Source organism: Alligator sinensis, unplaced genomic scaffold, assembly GCF_000455745.1.
Source record: "Alligator sinensis unplaced genomic scaffold, ASM45574v1 scaffold421_1, whole genome shotgun sequence".
Classification (NCBI taxonomy): domain Eukaryota; kingdom Metazoa; phylum Chordata; order Crocodylia; family Alligatoridae; genus Alligator; species Alligator sinensis.
The window spans coordinates 3470383-3490148 of NW_005841871.1; the positions used below are offsets into that span (position 1 = coordinate 3470383).

A 19766-nucleotide genomic window follows, 5' to 3' on the forward strand; every position below is an offset into this window, starting at 1 on the left:
CCGGCATTTTGCTACTGACCTGCTGTTGCTAGCACTGGCATGTATTATACTTTTTCTAAGTGGGGCAGGTATCTCTCTCAAAGCCTTTTACTATAATTAAATAGGAGTCCATATAGATTTTTATACAGTTTTTAGATTTTAGATATTAGAGTTTTATACCGTTACTATTTAAAATAGATAATTTAGTTTAGATTAATTTAAACACTGATTATCACATACGTTGTATCAGCTACCCAATGTCTTTTGAAATAGGGCTACAGTTAAAAAAAAATGGACAGGAACAAAGCACATTTGAAAGGGGTGATCTAAAGCAGGGGTAGGAAGGCATGCTCTAGACTGAGGTTTCCTGCTATGTTGCCTTATATAATTGCATACTATGTGTACCTCCCCACACAATCAGCCCTCCTAATTGGGGGCGCATGTCTGATTTTTCTTCACTGGAATAAAAGCATGCAGACACTGTGTTCTAATGGCTGTCAAGATGGCTGTCATTGTTTCTGGTCCCAGCATGTAGAAGGGGAGGAGTCCTGCGTTAATCCCCTGGCAGCCATAGCTGTTGGCTGAGCATTGTACCTTGTGCCTGAATGAGCAATCAAGCTATTTCAGGGCAAGTGAGCTGCTGCATGCTGTCTGTAGTATCTTGATGGGGCTTTTGGTGTGGAAACAGCACTTTATTACTTACAGGAACTTGTATAAACAACTATTTACAGTAAAGAAGTAGTGGTCTTGCTACTGCCCTTGCAGGGGACTGGGGCCTAGCCATGTTGTTCTCTTGTGACACCGGGAAGTTCCTGCTGTCTCACCTAGACTGTCTCCTAGGATGCCACGCTTCCTGGAGTAAGTCCAGGAGGAGTTGCTCTGTCACACAGTCCGCAATGACTGTGGAAAAAATATTTTTTTCTACATTATGCTTTCCAAAAACAAGATGTGTGTCTTATTTGGGGATGTGTGGCATGCAAGAAAATCTGGTAATTTTACAGCATTCTTCAAATTGAACTAGGGAAAGTACAAACTTTACTTTAAAAGATGGAAGGATACCACCTTTGTAAAAGCTACCAACCCATTAAGGTAATACAATAGGACATTTCAAATGTGTGGGCTTTTTAAGTAACTGCTCTATCATTTTCTGTAAAACAGGTCCATGATTACCTTAGGAGCAAGCTGTGTTCCCTTTATGAAAATGACTGCATCTTTGACAAGTTTGAATGTGCGTGGAATGGATCAGACAGGTAATCCATCCTTATCTCCATTACTATTTTAATTTAGCAGAGAAATTGCCATGTAGTGGGGTATAACCAGTAAATCTTGTGGCTGTTTTGCATATCAGGTCATGAGCATCTAGGTTTTAAAGGTGTTTGTATGTTAATGGTATTCTAATCTAAACTAGTTATTTAAGCATTAGTTCTCTTTGTTCTTTATGAATTATTATTTCTTATCTCACAGCTGAGAAAAATCAAAATTCCATCTATTTTTCCCAAAAGCAGGAAATGGGTTTGAAGAATAAAAAAGATTGCTTACTAAAAATGATTTGCACATCCCATTGAAGTGTGGGGTTTGCTAGAGCTATTGCATGCTCAGACAAGTTAAACTGGCTTCTTCACAAATCCAATTTAGCAACTGGAAATGAGGAGGGGAAAAGAACCAGAAGCAGGTGACCAGCCAATTCTTTGTAGACCACTGCCCACAACTTGTGAAGGACTATTCAAATTAAATATGAATGTTTTTTGGGAACTTTAATGAAGGGGACAAAATCATCTCATTTGCACCAGTGTAACACATTAGGCTTCAGCTTCATACTGGGATAACAGAGTAGATTGGGCCCATAACTCAGTTCCACATTATAAAAGTTGATCTGCAGTTTTACCAAGTTAACATAATCTATACCACAGTCTATGTCATAACATCTGAGGACAGGTTAATTTTTCTAAGCACTCTGCCATCCCTTGAACAGAATTCCCGTTGTCATAAATGGCAGTTAGTAGGACATCTGTGATATGTGAGCTCCATCACCCATGTTACTGCAGTGCATCAGATCATACGTTCAAACCTCAGTACGAATTTCTGTTTCATACGCATAAAATAACCTATAATAGCTCTTTTGGATACAGCTTTTACGTACGATAGTCATTTTAGCTAGGTTCTTCTTCTCTTCCTCTAAGTTCTCTGATCGATGGCAGCTATTCTTTACACAACAGTCCATTCCCTAAGCTCTGTAAGTAGGGAAGTGTTTCCCAGTTCTACAAGTATACTGACCTGGGCAATTCATGGAAGTCCCAAGAAAATTTTGGAAAGAAAAAGCAAGAAAATGAGTCACACCAGCCTCTCAGTGTAAAAGTGATTAATTCAGTCTAGCTTTGATGATCAGACAAAGGAGGCTGCAAAGTCAATGCCTTTGACAGGCTGTACCACAGTTAAAAATATTATGATGGGAATTTCCACTGGCTGCCCTTCAGCACTGGGTAAGTTCTCCTGTTGTCAGGACTGCTGACCGGTAAAATGATATAAAGGCACTGTACTGGGGGCAGTCCTTCTCAGACTCAGTATGTTGTGGCAATTAGGGATTAGGCTTTCCAAGGCCAGAGCTCACCGAAAAATCTCAATGCCGGTGAAAACTCATGCTGGTGAGCAAGAATTTATCATGTTTGGCCACTGGGGTATAGGCATCTGGTTTTGGGATGCTTTTCTGAACCCTTCAAACCCTTAAAGTGTGGATGGAGAGCTCAGCACAGGCTCTTTCAGGAAATACGTAGTGATTCTGGCTTGTAGTCCTTCTGGAAATACCAAAAGAGAACATCTTCGGAATAGTGACACTTCTGCTCCCTACCTGAACCTGGGAGTGTATAAGTCTTTAGGGAAAAGGGCCTTACTCAGATATATTAAAATCTTCCCAAAGATTCAGGAGGTTTTTAGTACTTTCAAAACCAATTCCAAGATGTTTTGCTGGTAGATACCTGATACTCCCTTCAGTAGTTGAATAAAACCTTCTCATCAAAGTATCACATGCTACTGGATAACTGCATGTTAATAATAGAAGGATTGTTCGGTATCAGGGTTTAAAATGAATGTAATGGTTTTAATCTAATTCCCACTTGACAGATCAGAAAGATCAACATAGTGTGAAATCAACTGGTCCTCATTAAGTGGGAGCATTCCGTTTTTAAAGGTTTAATTTATTGTGCTGCCTATATGTGGGAGGATAGTTAGTCTTGCACAATGACTGAATCCTTCACTAAACACAACGCACCTCTCTTTAAAATGGATAAACTACCACTCGATCTTCAATTGAGGAGTACCACTTTTGGCCAGACATTTGGCAAAAGGCACTTATTTTTAGTTGAGTATATTATTATTTGTCTTTCAAATTTGCCTTTAGCAATCAGAACGAGAATTAAATACATCCGTACTAATTTTCATCTTCAGAGCAGGTGACACTAGCACTGATGCTTCTTCACAGGGAAACTTGATCATGCTCAGAGAAGTGGCAAGTATTTTTGTGTTCGAGACAAGGAATTTTTATGAGGTGTAATTCAATTGGTTGTGTAGTAATTTTTTTTTTAAAGGAAGAATTCCCATCTTTAAAAAAATAAGAATACAGCTCTTAATATTAAGGTCAGATAGCCTGGTTCTTAATAATAGATATATTTTAAATACAGAATAATTGCAAAGGGTAAAAAATGCCTATGATGTCATCCATAGTATGATATTTGTATTAATAAAAATACTTTAAAACATAATCATGATAGTTTCTTAACGTGTTATGTGCCCTAAAACTAGATTGGCATTTTAAGTAAAACATTAGAATCATACTTGCCAGCATTTAAAAATAGAAACATGATCGTTATTATTTTAAATTAGTTTTTATCACAATTAAGGAGTTAATTCAGGATGATGATAGAACCCTATGGTTGAAGCTGTTTATAAAAATCAATGTACACAAGCTCTGATTAGAACGTGATTGATGCTCAGTAACTCCAATGAACAGGAACTAATACAATCAGACAGAGCCAATCTCATTTGCTGAAGGGCACATTAATCATTATGTAGCTGGGCAAGAACAGTGGTCAGAGGAGGAGTAAAGAGAGAATCTTACAAATAATGCAACCAACTGAAGTTATTATGTTTCCTTGACTATTAAACTGTGTCACATATCATATACATTTTCATGATAATGTGACTAGATGGAATTTGCAAACTCTATTATATAGCTGTTTTATTTAAAGACTTCAGAGTACAAATGCATGGAAAAATCAACTAATGATCTGCATGAGACTGTCTCCTTTCCACTGCCAACAAAGCAGGAAAAATATGTACAAGTTATTTCTACTATTCTGCTGCAAAAGTCCTCAAATTAACATGGATTGAGCATCTTACTGTGAATTACAGGAGGAGGTCAGGTAAAACCCGTGACTGTATACATTAATACCTTAAAAAATAAAATAAAATAAAATAAAAATTAAAGCTAAGGGGAAGACCTTCAAGGAAGGCTTTTGGATACAACTCTGACAAGGACCTTGTAAGTAGATAAATGAAGTCATATACAACTGCTGAGGTCCTTGCATTTGACATGAGCCCTTGCTGTTGGCCATAGCCTTCTACTATATCATCCAGTCAGCTTCTTGACTCCACTCTAATCCTGCAAAATTTGCAAGTCCCAGTGGGCCAAATATCAAATGAGCCTACTCTCGCCTTGTTAAAGACTTAAGTGTACATTTTTGTACAGCAGTCATGTACAACAGGGGTGGGTTGACACTATTCAGCACCATATGACAAGTTTGATTTGTCATATTAACTTTTATTTCTAAAGAAGTTTGTCAGGCTTCCTGGTTCCTCATTCCCCATCCTACACATGCTAGAGCTTCTGAATTATTTTGCAGTGTTTGTCCCCCAACATTGCTTCTGATGCCCCTGAGGTCTGAAGCAGTGCATCCTCTTTGATTTCCAGTCAGGAAGCTTTTTGTTGCAGTTCCTGTCAATCAGTCTCCAAACTTCCCAAAAAATGAACATACCACCATAGGGGAAAGTCATTTGCAAATGACTGGGTGTGTCTACATGAGATGCTTTACTATGCAGTAGTGTAGTTTACTGTGCAGTATGCATGTGTGTCTACACGTGCACATGCTTACTGCACAAGAAACCTCACTAATCACAAGTAAATTTCCTACCTGCAAATGCAAGTAGCAAATTTACTTGTGATTACTAATTGTGCAGTAGCACTTGTGTAGATGCCTGACCAGAAGCAAGTCTGTGGGGACTATGTCCCCCTGCCCTGACAGCAGGAAGCTCCAAGCCCCCCACTCTGAGATCACAATCAGAGAGCTGGGGATGGAAAATCCTTATCTCTCAGCCCCTGCTTCATCATTATCTCTCAGCCCCTGATTCACCATCATGATCCTTATTTCCCAGTGCCAGGTTTGCAGTCGCAGGGCCAGCTCTGGGAATTCCTTATCTCCCAGCCTGATCTTCATGGTCACAGCACCGAAGCTCCCGATCTGTTCATGGAGCTGAGTGGGGATCATGCTCCACAGGCTCTGCCCCACAATTGTGAAACGGGTGCTGGGAACTGTTCTGGTCAGGGGCAGATCCCAGCCCTGTCCCCTGATCAGGTGTTAGAGGCACAGAGCTTGAAAAAAGCTGCAGGGGTGGGGTAGGTCCCAGCCCCATGCCCTGAACCACTAGTGGGGCAGCTAGCTATCTGCTAGCTGCCCCACCAGTGGATCAGGGCAGGGCCAGGGACCTGCCCCTCCTTGCAGCAAGTAGCCCCCCTGGGGGCAGGGGGCAGTGTCCCAGCCCTGGCCAGGAGACAACTGTTTTCCAGCCCAGTGCTCCCTGCCAGCCCCTAGGCTAACACCCAAGTGGAGCCTAGAACTCCGCCAGGGGAAGCAGGGGCTCATTGCAGGGTCCCGGGAAGTGGGAGTAAACTGCTCCTGGATTTAATGCATGTGTAGAAACACCCACTGCCTCCTTCCTTTGTCCTAGAAAATGTTCATTTCCAAAGAACAGGTATTTGGAGAGTCTTTTGCTGAATATTTTCCTTTCTTCTAGTAAGATACATTTGCCATGATGACAGCCTCCACCTGAGCCTGCCATGGCCTAGAACAGGGGTGTCAAACTCACCTCCCTGCAAAGCCAGATTCGGACCGCAGGGCTTTTTACAGGCCAGAGCTGAACCTGACATTGTGACAAACAGCAGCCATGCAAGTAGCACTATGTCAGCACAGTTCTCACTCTCCACCTGCTGCCAGTAGCCAGGCCTGATGGGGCTCTATAGCCCTGAGTTCTGTGGCAGGCCTTTCCTCCTGCTTGCCCTGCTCCTGAATTTCTAGGTCCACCAGGAGTTCTGTGGGCCAAAGGAAACTGCGCTGTGGGCTGGACCTGGACTGTATGTTTGATGTCCCTGGCCTAGAAGGTTACAGATACACTCCTCACATAACTCAAAGGGAATGAATTGATGTGATTTAAAAAAACTGGAGCAATCAAAAATATAATTGTTTGGGTAATATGGCTTGGTGGAATATAAAATGCTTCTTACTGAGCACCTGCAGAGAGCATGGTTTATAATCTGATGATGAATCTGCAGTCAGAGCTGGGGAGAGACTCTTCCTACCTTTGCACTTGTTTGGACTGCTGTGCCATCTCCTTTTCCTCTGGAAGGAAGTAGTTCTGGTGCTGTCTGGTGTGAGGAAGTGGTGCCCTAGCGACAGTGAACTCCAGTGCAGAAAAGATAATGCAGCCCAACCTGTACTATAATTTCTGTTGGTAGTCCAGGAGAAAGGGGTTGGTCCATCCATCCCAAACCCTAACCTGTCCATTCATCCTCCATTTTGCTCCCTTGCACAGTGCAGATGCTTGCCTATATATGGCCTAGAATGGTGAAGAGGAAAACTGTCTCATGGAGATGAATTTTTATCCTAACTGTAGAACCTGCAAAAGACAGATTTGGGGAGGACTCTTCACATATGAAACTAGCATGAGATAATCTGAGACAAAATTAGTCTCCAGTTATTTATAAAATGTGAATGTGTGCACACGCATGTACCCACGCAGCCAGTTTGGGCAAGGTCTATTGCTGAAAGACCACAGGATTTAAATATAAAAATAGAGCAGCTGTGGGATTTTTCTTCCTGCATAGGCATACACAAATTCCTACTGATATGCACATAGCATCTAGATAAGCTGTTCAGGTAACTTATAAGAAAATGCTTGCAAACAAAGGCCAACATAGAGGGTAAATGACAGCTTTTCTTCCCAACTAAGGACACTGGGTGCATCTACACAAAACACTAACTGTGCAGTAGCCTAATAATACTGAGAAGTAGTGCATCACAGCACAAACAATGCAAATATACTATTCCACAGTAAGTATTATTAGGCTACTGTGCAGTAGCATCACTAAAAAGATGTTTGGTGGTGCTGCTGCGCAGTAACTCTGGTTACTGCACATTTATTTAGTATTTGTACAAGTACTAAATTAATGTGCAGTAACCACTGTGCATTAATGAACATGTAGACATGCCACCTGAGAATGGGTGGAAATAATAGTGATGTGGAACCATCACATGTTCTAAGTAGCTGGTGGACTTGATGGAATCTGCATGTAAAGATAATTCAATGGAAAAATATATAGAAACTTTAGAGACCCAAATCACTGCAAATGATATAATCCTACTCAGTTTGCCTAATGTTGCTGAAATAGGAGGGAGAATGAAATCTGTCTCATGCTAGGGGAACAGATGTACTGAGAGATAAAAACTAGTCATGGAAGATTTTCGTTTACAAGTGCCAGATTTTTTAAGGCATTTAGACACCTAATGATGGACATGGAGTCAGTGGCAGTTAGGAGCTTTTGAAAATCCCACTAAGTACCCATGTGTGTCAGTAGGTTCCTGAATACTTTTACAATTCTGCCCTTACATGACTAAGTAAAATGACATCAGTCACGGATACTTGCATGGTAATAACAGTGCACTTAAATGATGTGTCCCACTAAGAGTTGTTGTTTTCTTTTCTAATGGGAGACCTATGACAAGTAAAAGAAATGAGACGAATGAAACTCTTTTCTTGCAAACCTTATCTTCACAAAATTGTACAAACTGGCAATTGCAAGAGATGGTGTGAACTACCAGAGATACTGTGGGCTAGTGCAATGGTGTTCAACCTTCCAGCCCCCCTGGGCTGGATGAGCAACTTGGGGCTGATCTCTGGACCTGAAGCAGCATGGGGTGAGCAGGTGGCCATGACCCAGCGTGTCAGATCCAGCCCTGAACACCAGATCTGGCAGCATGCATCATTCATGCTCCAGATCACATTGTGGATTGACCCCATGAGCCAGCTAAATCTAGCACTTAGGGTGACATTAACCAGCCTACAGGACTCCCCATAGGTCTGGAAATATGGCAGAGGGGAAACAGCAATTAACAAGGTCACCTCTTCCCTACTGCCCAATTTCTGGAGCAGCATTAAGCATTCTGCCAATTCTGTTATCACTTGTGCTGCTGCAGTAGGCATGGTAGCCTAGGAATTTGCATGATGATCTTAGAGCCAGGTATGTCTCATTCCCCACCCCTGCACATGCACATGCACATACATATACATATACATACCTCTCTGACTCCTGGCAAGAACTTACAACATTCATAGAACAAACAGCTCAGAGTTTGTTCCTCCCTCTGCATCTTTTCTGGTAAGCATGTGCCAGTGAGCTCTTCTCTGGCCAGTCAAACCACACGGAGATACAGATTTTTCATCTCATCCCATTCAGCTGCCCAGCACTGCTGATGCTGCAGTCTGTTTAGCATGAGAACCCTATATTCATGCCAAATTCAGAAGCAAAGGAACAAGGCATCTATATACGATGAGAGAGGAAATCTGCCAATTGATTTATTCAAAAGCAATTAGATTCAGCCCAAAGGGGAAAGAGAAAGGAGATTAGAGACATTTGAGAGCAGGGGGAAGAAGAAAAGGAAGCCCTTGATAGGAAGATGCTAGGGAGGTGCTATGATACCAGATGAGGGTTTCCTGGCATGGACACGAAGGGAGAGATGTGTGATTAGACATTGAAATGGGAAATGAGGGATAGGATGGATGAAAAGCAAAAGAGGGAGGGAAGATCCAAGAAGGGAAAGATGGGTAGGGCAGAGGGTAAAGCAAGGGAGATGACTCGGATACCAGATGATGGGCGAGAAGGGGAACAAGAGAAAAATCAGGAAAAAAAGAGGGAGGGCTGTGAAGGGTGACTAAAAAGAAAAAAGCAGAAAAAGGAGGAGGAAAACAAGGAAGAAAAATCAATTGGAAATATGGGCAAAGAGTAAAAGTGGGAAATAAAATGGATATAGATGATAGAGTGGAGGCAAAAGAAGAAGGAGGTGGGAGAAAAATGAGTGTAACAAGTTCATTCAATTCAATTCAATTCACCAGAGTTCCTGTGTTTTATTCTATTTCCCTCATGGCAGAGAGAAGCTAAAGCCAAAGAATTTGGCTGGTAGTGATCGAGGTATGCAGAAACATTCTGGCCAATTCTAGCCCTGGGGAGGGAAAAGGGAGAGCATACAGTATTGGTACTGTAATTGTTCTGGTCAGACCAGGGACAGAGGATAAACAGGATAGACTAAATGGGTCTTTCCATCTCTAATTTCAAGAGAGCCCTGGACTGCATTTCTGATAAGGACCCTGAAATGCCCAGCTTAATTTACAACAATTGATAATTGTGCCATGAAGAGGAAGTACGATACTTCAGTGTCATTGGTAATGCAGTATGTAGAAAAAATAATGAACAGCAATTTTTCCTCAAAATACACATGCTTGAAAAATTAAATGGCAGGACATTATATGTAAGCATTTAACCAGTATACTGGGTCTAACATTGCTATTCAAATTAAACCTGTCTAAAAAGGTTTAAGGGAAAGACATGTTTTTCCAAGGTAGCTACATTTTATACTCTAAAACATGTATAGGCATATGTGGAATATTGGATACATATATAACCTCCCTGTTACTTATATATTGTTGTTATATGTTATGCAGTGTTTTTCTGAACAGGAATAATAGCCATCCTACACTAGGTTCTCTCTCTTATTGTTATTTTAAACAGCAGGTAAGGTTATAACTCATCTGTGTTTATGACCTTGAGGAAGCCTGGCCACTTTTCATTTACATAATGCTATTTTTACAATGCCATTAAACTGCAGAAAATAGGGCCAGCATGAAAAGTAGTTATCTACATACAACGCAATAGGGCCACTATTGTAAAAAATGCCACTGTACAGCCAAGGGAGCCAGCCAAAGAAAACAGACTTTTAAAATATAGGGTAGTTCAAGAAATGAGAAGTCACATGGATTGCAGAGGCAGCTCTACTGCAAACTAAATATGATGGAGAAGGGGACAATTTTGACTACCACTGAGTTCTGTTCAATTGGCACATTGTGCGAAAACCTGCTATTTCTGGATTCATCTGGAGGAAGGTTTTTTATTCCCCAGGGAAATGTGTTCCAGCCATGTACAGCTCTGCAGCCTGTGACACACAATGCCCCTTCATTACGAACCTGCTTCAAAATTTTGCCCAGGGGAAAAAACATAGCACTGGGCTAGGCAGTTAGAATCACAAATTGTGTATGTTAGCACCGAGATATGAAATACCCTCTACTTTTTCATGTTGTGAATAACCATTACAGCGGGAGTCCTAATGACAAGACACGGTGATTTGGAAGGAGTGAAATGTTAGATTTACTGCTGTTGATTCAATTTCTGAAACAGGCACTAATCTTGATCAATAGGCTTTATGCTGTTACTGGGATGCATTTTATCAAGCTGTTACACTGGCTTCTTTTCTTTTACTGTTTGGGATTTGTACCTCACAGCAGAATGGCAGGTTTGTGGCTGGCCAGTTAATGGGGAGGGAGACAGAAGCTTGCCCCTGTACAGTGTCTGGTCACAACCATTTCTGCACTCCTCCGAGTATAGCCTTCCCTGCAAGGGTCCCTTTGGAAAGAAAGGGGAAAGCGGTAGCTCTGACGTAGCCAACAGAACTGGATAAGTATGGGAGGTCCTCTAAAGGGATGTGACAGCAGGCATGGTCCCTGTGCCTGACAATTCATTCCAGCATAGGTACAAGCTTTTATTGACTAGGGTGTCCTGCACAGTCTCTGCACTACCAGTATCTGATTCATCGCTGCTACCTTCAGTATTTCAAGATATCTGGTCTATGAAAAATGCTATTTTGTCAAATTCTTTTCCACCATCAGTAACAGGACTCGGGATAGAGCTGACAGGGTTTCTAATGATTCACAATGTAGAAGCTTGCCTGATTCACTGGGCAGAATAGAGTTTCTTCAGTGACCCTATATGTTTCTGAAATGAACACATCAGCCAACTGTGCAGTATGACTCAGCAGACGTGATTCAGAGGCACTTAACTGTACAGTTGTTATTCAGATTTTTTTAGTTTATTAATATATACTGTTTAGTCACTAGTGGCCCAAACTGGGTTCCAGTCTGCATTGTGCTAGATGGAGAGTGAAGAGTAAGAAAATTCATGAAGTGAAGAGCCTAAAATCTCGTTGGGCAAAGGACTTGCCAAAGGTCACTCAGCAAGTCTGAGGAAGAGCTGCAAACAGAACGCATGGCACTAGACTGTGTTGCCTCTCATGTAACATAAACGGTGCCAAGTAACAAAAAGGTACAGAAAAAATACTTTTAACTTATTTCCAGGGATGAGAATAATTTATTAGATGTGGGCCTATGAAATATATTCTGTTGGAATACATCAGTTATGGAGTGCCAGCATTGTGCTTGAAACTGTATCCAACCAGCCCCTCCTTTAAAGGCCATAAAAGCTTCAGGTGAAATTCTTTCTAGTGCAGAGGGTAAACTGCATGTTCTCCACACAACCAAAGCCTGCTGCTGTGATGCGATGAGGAAAGTGAAAGGGTGGATCTGCTTTCCAGTAGGGCCCCCGTAACCTCTGTGCACTGATTAGAAGTCTCTGTTTTGACAATGGACGTTGTTTAAGGATCCAGAATATCAGGAATCTAGTGGCCAAGCTATTAAAGAGTATCACTGTGGATCCAGAGATATGAGTTTGAAACTCATTCTGGATGTGTGCCAGGGGCTGTCCCCAGACAACCTGCTCATTTGGGCTGGGCAGACAAAGGAGATGACTCCTTTGTGTGCTGTTGGCTACAGAAAGTGGTATGCCTAAGCTGTGATAAATGCTGAAGGACATTTGAGTGGCTTTAGATCATGAGTAAAATCCTGATTCCATTGAATGAAATCATAGACTCATGGAAAATTAGGGTTGGAAGGGGCCTCAGGAGGTCATCTTGTCCAACTCCCGGCTCAAAGCAGCACCATCCCCAACTAGGTCATCCCAGCCAAAGCTTTGTTTAGCTGAGTCTTAAAAAACCTCCAAGGATGGAGAGTCCACAACCTCTCTGGGTAATCTGTTCCAATGCTTTTCTACCCTTCTACTGAGAGAGTTTTCCCTACTCTCTAACCTAAACTCCCCTTGCTGCAACTTGAGACCATTGCTCCTTGTTCTGTTATCTGCAGCCACTGAGAACAGTTTGGAACCACCCTTCAGGTAGCTGAAGGCTGCTATTAAATACCCCCTCAGTCTTGTCTTCTCCAGACTAATGGTAAAACACCCACTGATTTTATAGAGGCAGGATTTCATCCTCATGAGGGAAGAGACAGGAGCATGCAATTTATTCATTTGAACCATGGGCTGGATTAGAGACCTGCCTGCGGGCAGGAAGAAGAGTAAATGTTCTGTCCTCAGAAGCCTGAGCCTCTGTCCACAAACCCTGCAGATATTCCTGCACAAATCTTCGGTAGCCAGACTTTGAGTTGCAGGAGTGGAGGACTGAGGGTAATGATCAAACACTGTCACATCAAATTTATCAGTAAATGTATCTTTATGGGAAACTTGGAGGGTAAATGTTCTAATAGCACCCATTTCCCCAGACATGTTAACACGGCATCTGGCTAGGAACTGAATTCAACAGGAAAAGAAAAAAAAGACATTCACTTCCACAGTACACTTGACTGATCTTCATAACCTCCTTGGCAACTTTCACTACAAAAGATGTACAAGTTAAGTGGTGTCCAGGTGGCTATTCTACTACTGCAGTTTTGTGGTATTTGGAATTTTTGTTTAATGCCCCAGTCCTGGAGTCATGTGGGCAACTGGATCCCATAATAAAAAGAAGAATATACTAGTCTTTGTAGTTGCAGAAAACAGTTTGAAAATATGACCATTAGAATTTTTAAAAAGCTAGAAACCAAAAGAGTAAGATAAAATACTTTTAAAATCTCGTGATATAAATCAGTCCCTTGTTTTGGGGAATCACATATCCCGATTTTTTTAATGCTTGGAGTTGGAAATACAGAAGTTGCCATAAAATCTATTAAATGCTATAAGACAATGATAGGTCATGTGAACTAGTAAGACCATACATATAAGCTAGCACAGACTTCTGGACCCCATAGTGTTCCATCACATGGCAAGGAAAAGCATTTCTCTCACCACAGGGACTACAGGGTAAAAATGACATAGGGGCCACATCTACAGAATACACTGACTATATAGTTGTTACAGCACAGTCATTTAGTACTAAACAAGTACTAAATGACTGCACTGTAACTGGAGTTACTGCACAGTAGTGTCGACAAATGGCTGTTTTTGGGATGCTGACTGTGCAGTAGCATTGCGTCACGCTTCATGCCATGTGATGCTACTATGCAGTAGTAATGAGCTACTGCACAGTCAGTGTCTCATGTAGATGAGGCCAGCTTGTATTATCTCAGTTGCCCCTAAGAATATATAAAGGCACTGGTGAAGTGCTGCTATTGATTCATTCCTGTTAGTAGAGTTAGTACATCCTTCTATTTAATCTTGCCTCTGTGTTCTCTCTGCAGTGTCATAATGACAGGTGCATATAACAACTTCTTTCGAATGTTTGACCGAAACACCAAACGTGATGTTACCTTGGAGGCATCCCGGGAGAGCAGTAAGCCCCGAGCTATTCTGAAACCCCGCCGAGTCTGTGTTGGAGGCAAACGAAGGAAAGATGACATCAGCGTCGACAGTTTGGACTTTACGAAGAAGATCTTGCATACAGCATGGCACCCAACTGAGAACATAATTGCTATAGCAGCGACAAACAATCTGTACATATTTCAGGATAAAGTGAACTCAGAAATGCACTAGGTTTATCAATATCCCTCTGTATTTATAAGCCAGCCTTTTGAGAGTTGTAGAAGGACGTGACCTTCGCAAAAGTGTGGTCGTTGTGGTGGAATTTGTAGAATCCATCCCTCCACCCTTCACTCTGTATCATTGGTGGCAACCAACAGTTTTAAAACACTGCAACTATGTAATTATACAAATACTACTACAGATTCAGTTCTTTGGTCTAGATCAGTTTTTTTAAACAATCAGGGGTATTCATTTGGGAACTGTTCCTGTTAGGTGCTGAGTACCTTCCACTCCGGTTAACTCTCAGAGGAGCTCAGTGCTTCACAGGACCAGGGTCTTATGCTGCTGCATTCCTCTGCAGCCTTCAAGGTTTACCACATTATTAGAGCTTTTTACATTAGGCTCTTGATTTCTTCAGTAATGCTTTATAGGCTTTCAAAGTGACATGGACTTATTTCTCAGTGCATAGCTGCATCCCCCTTATATCACAGTGCAGAGAAAAAAGATCTTGACAGTTACTAACTGGAAACAAAATAAATGATTTCCCTTAATAACAAGCAAAAAAGTTGCTCCGGGTCCACCTGCCATATTTCCATCTCTAGTGTTTTGCCCTCCCTCTGGAGGAGTGCCGGAGTTTTACAAACACTTTTACAGTTTTTTTACGTCTGCTAAAAATCCTGACTTTGTATTTCAACTTTCTGATTAAAAAAATGAATTACTGTAGATTTATTCAGCTTCTTATAAAACGCAATTTACTCTGCATATACATTTCTATTCAGTCAGGCTATAGTTGTAAAGATACCAATTACAGTGGGTACTATTTAAAAATTCAATATTTGCTACTTCCTGGTTACATACTATTCAGAGCACAAAGAGATGTTAATGCATATACACATGAGTTATTTAAATAGTGGGGTGGGATTTTCAAAAGCACTCGTGTGTTGTCCTAACTCTGCTGCTATTGAAGTCAATATTTGATTTCAGTGGCCACATCCAGATGATGGTGGACGTTTGGTTCCCCAGGGACAGGCAGCAGTGGCATACTTTGTGCCACTGCCTGTCCCTGGGGAATGCTTGTGCCATGCGCACTGTGCCGTACAGCAGGTTACCCTGGGTGGGGTAGGGGAGGCCAGCAACTGTGCTGGCCCCAGCAGTCTTATCTGGGATCCTGGGGGTTGGGGAAGCTGCAGCCATGGCACTCCTGCAGCTGGGAGCCTGGCTGCTACATGCATTACCCCGCTTTTTCTGTACGGGTTTTTTTAGCCTGGGATCTCCTGGGGTCAAATCCCCACCCCCACTGCAAAGTAGCAGTGCAAGGAATGCCTGACTGTGCAGCGTGTAGCACTGCAGACAGGTCTGTGGCACCGCATACTGCACATCTGCACTCGTCTGGATGCAGCCAATGGGTGCAAAGCCAGGTCAAAACTATGCACTCTTAAAATCCTTCATTTCTTTACTGCATCACAGTTATTGATCTCATGTGTATTTTCAGTATACCCAGATAATGCAGCATATGCCACAGTATCTCTAAGTGCTATGAAAGTTACCAGTTAGCAAGGCTCAGTGAATGTTAAGTTTTCAGGTTGCGCCACTGTTAAGGTCACAGAAATGATTTGTGGATTAAATGGAAGGAAATGTTTACAAAAGAACGCAATATAATCGGAAGATGCTTCTTTTGAGAGTTTTATGCAAGCGGTGTGATGTTCTGTTTTGAAAATTCTTTTAATCTACGAAATCTTTCTGTATGCCTACTAACATCTGCAGAGAACAAATATTACCCCAAATGATTTCTTTTCAAATCACAAATAAAGGAGTGTAAATGATTCAGATGATCTGTCTGATCTACACTGATTAAAATCCCTCACGTAGAAAAGGTTCTTTTATGACCCTAAACCATTCTGCATTGACTTCTAACTAATGGAGAATGACTGATAAATGGACCTGCATGCTTTTATAGGTTGATTTGGGGAGGGTGGGGTGGGTGGGAAATCTGCTAACAAGGATTACAAAAAAGCTACAACTTTTTCTATGAAGTCTTGCCATGACACACAAAATACGTACCTTTAAAATTTTCTAGAACAAGGCTGTATAGTTTTTGTGTGTAGAAGCACAAACGCATGTGCATCAGTTTCCAACCATACTATACACATACCATATGAAACGTGTAGGTTAACTTTCAAGGGAATGAGGAATGTTTGTTTATACAACACTGTATGCTCTAGAAGACATGGACAGTATTATATGTACATATTCTAATTAAATTTAGCAATCACCTTTTCTCTTGTAAAAAGGTTTAAGAATGTGGTAAATTGTATAGAAATCTTGTTAATGCCAAACTACTGCTTCAAGGGTATCATACAATTTCTTTGACTTTTGGCCTCATCCATTAACCTTTGCAGCTCAAAATGCTAACAGCTCATACTGGCATTTGCAGCTAGAAGTACTGTAAAACATATATTTAGCTTCTAACATCTTCAAATGAGATTCTATAGATAATTTATTATAAAGCAGATCTTAATACAACAGTTCTAATATTTTATTTCACGTACCTTAGTCTGTTTCACATTTGGGTACCAAAAAGATCTTGTTAAAATAAAGTAAATCTTTGGAGCGTTATGAAATTATCGACTTCCCAACCAAAATGATGAGATGTGACTATTAAAGAAAAATCTAGAAATCTTTAAAAGACCAGTATCCCAGTCCTGTCTGACATCACTAGTACAATTTGGTTGCCTGGTCTTCTTGAATGTAAGAAAGTTAACATGGTCATTGTGAAACTTTTAAAACATTTTTTTTCCTTTTTGGTTTGAGCTTTCAGTGGCGTAGACTAAGTGATGGTAAAGTTGGTAAATCTGATTGTTTTGAAAGCTGTTGTTCATGGCTGCATTCTTTGTGTTGCACAAATTAGCTAACTGTTGTTGAATAAAAATATAAATATGTGAATACCAGCTTTTTTTCAATAAAATGACAGCAAAAAATGCATAAAAATGACTTTTGAGTTGTGCCTTGTTTTTAGAGATGAATTTTTTAAAATAATTTTTAAAGTTCTGTTTAAAAGCAAAGAAAGGTGCAGCTAAATTATATAATAATACTACTCAGCATTTAGCATACATTATTCTCTGTAGATTTAAATAAGAATAATGCTCTATTTAAAGATGCAGGAGATGATCTACAGAGGAGTAAAGTGATGATAAATAGTGGGTGTGTCTACATAAGATGCTTTACTGTGTATGAGACTAATCTAATGTGCAGTAAAGCTTTACTGTCTACATGTGGGCAGCAATTACTGCACAGTAGATTAGTCTAAAGTACCATTTTCTAGTACATACAGGTACAAGAAATCAGTGCATTAAACTAATGCGCCAAAGTGCATGTGAAGATGCTGACCAGGAGTAAATTGCTCCCAGTCAGCCTAGGCAGCAGGAGGACACAGGGGGCAGGGAGAGCTGTCCTGGTGCAGTGGGACACTGCCTCAGCCACATGGAGACTGGGATGGTCCCAATCTCCATATGGCTGGAAGGCAGTTGCCTGGCAGCCAAGTCAGGTCTCCTAGCCCTGTGGAGATTGGGATGGCTCCTGAGCTCCACAGGGCTGAGAAGCAGCTGCCCAACAGCTGGGAAAGCTCTCCCTGCCCCATAGAGATCGGGATGGGTCCAGATCTGTGCAGGCTGAGGCAGCTGCCGGCTGAACTGGGACAGCTCCCCCTGTCCTATGGGACTCAGGGCCTGCCCCTATCTCCCAATGGCTGGCAGGTAGCTGCCCATCAAGCTGGGACAGCTCCCCCTACCCTGTGAAGTTTGGAGCTGCCCTCCAGAACTGGGACAGCTAGGGGCTGGCACCAGGGGGAGCTAGAGCTCCCTCTGGCTGCTTCAGGGGAGCAGAACAGGGCAGGAGCAGCCCTGGACTGAGCTGTTCCTGTTGGAACAAGTCTCCCAATCTACTTTGAGTCCTGTGCCTTCTCCACTGGACATACTCTGGTGTTACCTACTCTATAATCCACAGAAGCCTAATAATACTGTGCAGTAGTGTACTAACACTGTTTCTTCTGTGACGTGCTACTGCACAGTATTATTAGGCTACAGCGCAGTAGTGTCACTAAAAAGGCATGCACTAGTGCTACTGAGCAATAGCATCAGTTCCTGTGCTTTGATTATACAAGTACTGAACTTAACGCACAGTAACTACAACACATTAATGAACATGTAGACGTGCCCAGTGTTTGTACCACTACTACCATTGTGTTAAAAGGAAGGGGAACCTTATTCAGTTGCTCCAAAGAAAAAAATGTATGTGCCTTCCCTCCAAGGAGGAGTTCAGGGTGTAAAGGCAACTGCCTGTCAGAGACCCTGGCTCAGGCTCCTAATCACTGGAGTGGGGCGGGATTTCTGAGACAGTGTCAGACTCAGTGTTCCCTAGTGACTAGCTCTAGTATACTGGCTACTTTGGATCCCATTGTAGGGATCCAACTCTCCCTGCACCCCGTTACTCTGTGATGCCTTGTGGGGCAGAAACTATCCCACTGTTGTTCATTCTTTTATCCAATGAATAATAAATGTAAGATGCAGAAAAACTCTTGAGGTTCAGGGCCAAGAACTAGGGCTTGATTCCTTCCAGGGCAGTGTCTGTCTCATTGAGTCACTCTTCCTCTAGCTTACTCTCTTTTTGGATCCATATATCTTTACCTCCTAACTACCAGTGGGCTACTTTCAAGATGAGGACTGGAGAATAGTTTGGGCTATCCCTAGGCCTGGTGGCTGGAGCACTTTGCTGAAACTTGGAGATGTAAGTTCAAGGCCTCCTAGGTGAGTGAGTTCAAAACCTAGGTCTCTTGCTCCCTGGGCTATTTCCCTAAGCACTGACCCATTGGATTAAGTGAGGGGTAGGGCTCTGCCTTGCTCCCCCACTCACTAATTGCAATTTTTTAAACTAAAATTTTGGGACTTTCTCAGTGTTAGACACATGCCCAGGCAATTCTATTCTGCCATAGACCCTATGTGGCCCACGTGCAGCTCAGAAGGGACGTGCAGGGTGAGCATGGCTATTCCAGTCAAATTCTATGTACGTGTAAAAAAAAATCACTTCGGTAAATACTACTGAGGTGGGTAAAACATGAAATAGAGTTTAGCCCCTAACTTCTCAGCTTTGGAGCAGTTCTGGGCATGCTCACAAACAGCCCAGGGAACTTTTCTTTTAGAAATTTGGTATACGGGGACTTTAGGTACCTCTTTTAGGATGAATGTGCCTACAGTGGCAATGAGGCATAATTTAGATCTCCTGTTTTCCAGGTGTGCCCACCCTAGCCAATGAGCTACTATGCATGCAGTTTTATTCCCCGGTATTTTTCTCCCATGAAAAGGGGATTGACCTGTTTTAAGCACGTAACTCCAGGAGAGGAGCAACTGAGACTCCCCAGCTAAAGTCAGTGCCCAATTACCTCTCCTTAGCACTTCTTACTGGCTAAGGTAGGCTGCTCTTCACTCAGCAAATTGGCTTGTGTGATTACCATTCTTACCACATGCATACAACATGACAACAAAGGGCATGTCCACACTATTAGTATGGTTCCTTCAATCAG

At 41.9% G+C, this 19766-nt stretch overlaps 1 protein-coding gene across 3 annotated transcripts in view; it reads left to right on the forward strand.

The window, feature by feature from the left end:
* The window catches only part of PPP2R2C (protein phosphatase 2 regulatory subunit Bgamma), a 325395-nt gene extending 309261 nt beyond the window's left edge, over positions 1–16134 (forward strand). For all 3 annotated transcript variants that reach the window (XM_025195330.1, XM_025195335.1, XM_025195342.1), the window contains 2 exons: positions 1138–1229; positions 13912–16134. In XM_025195330.1, the coding sequence (XP_025051115.1) occupies positions 1138–1229; positions 13912–14203 (384 nt within the window). In that variant the 3' untranslated portion in view covers positions 14204–16134. The remainder of the gene's footprint in view (positions 1–1137; positions 1230–13911) is intronic.
* The last annotated feature ends 3632 nt before the right edge of the window (positions 16135–19766 follow it).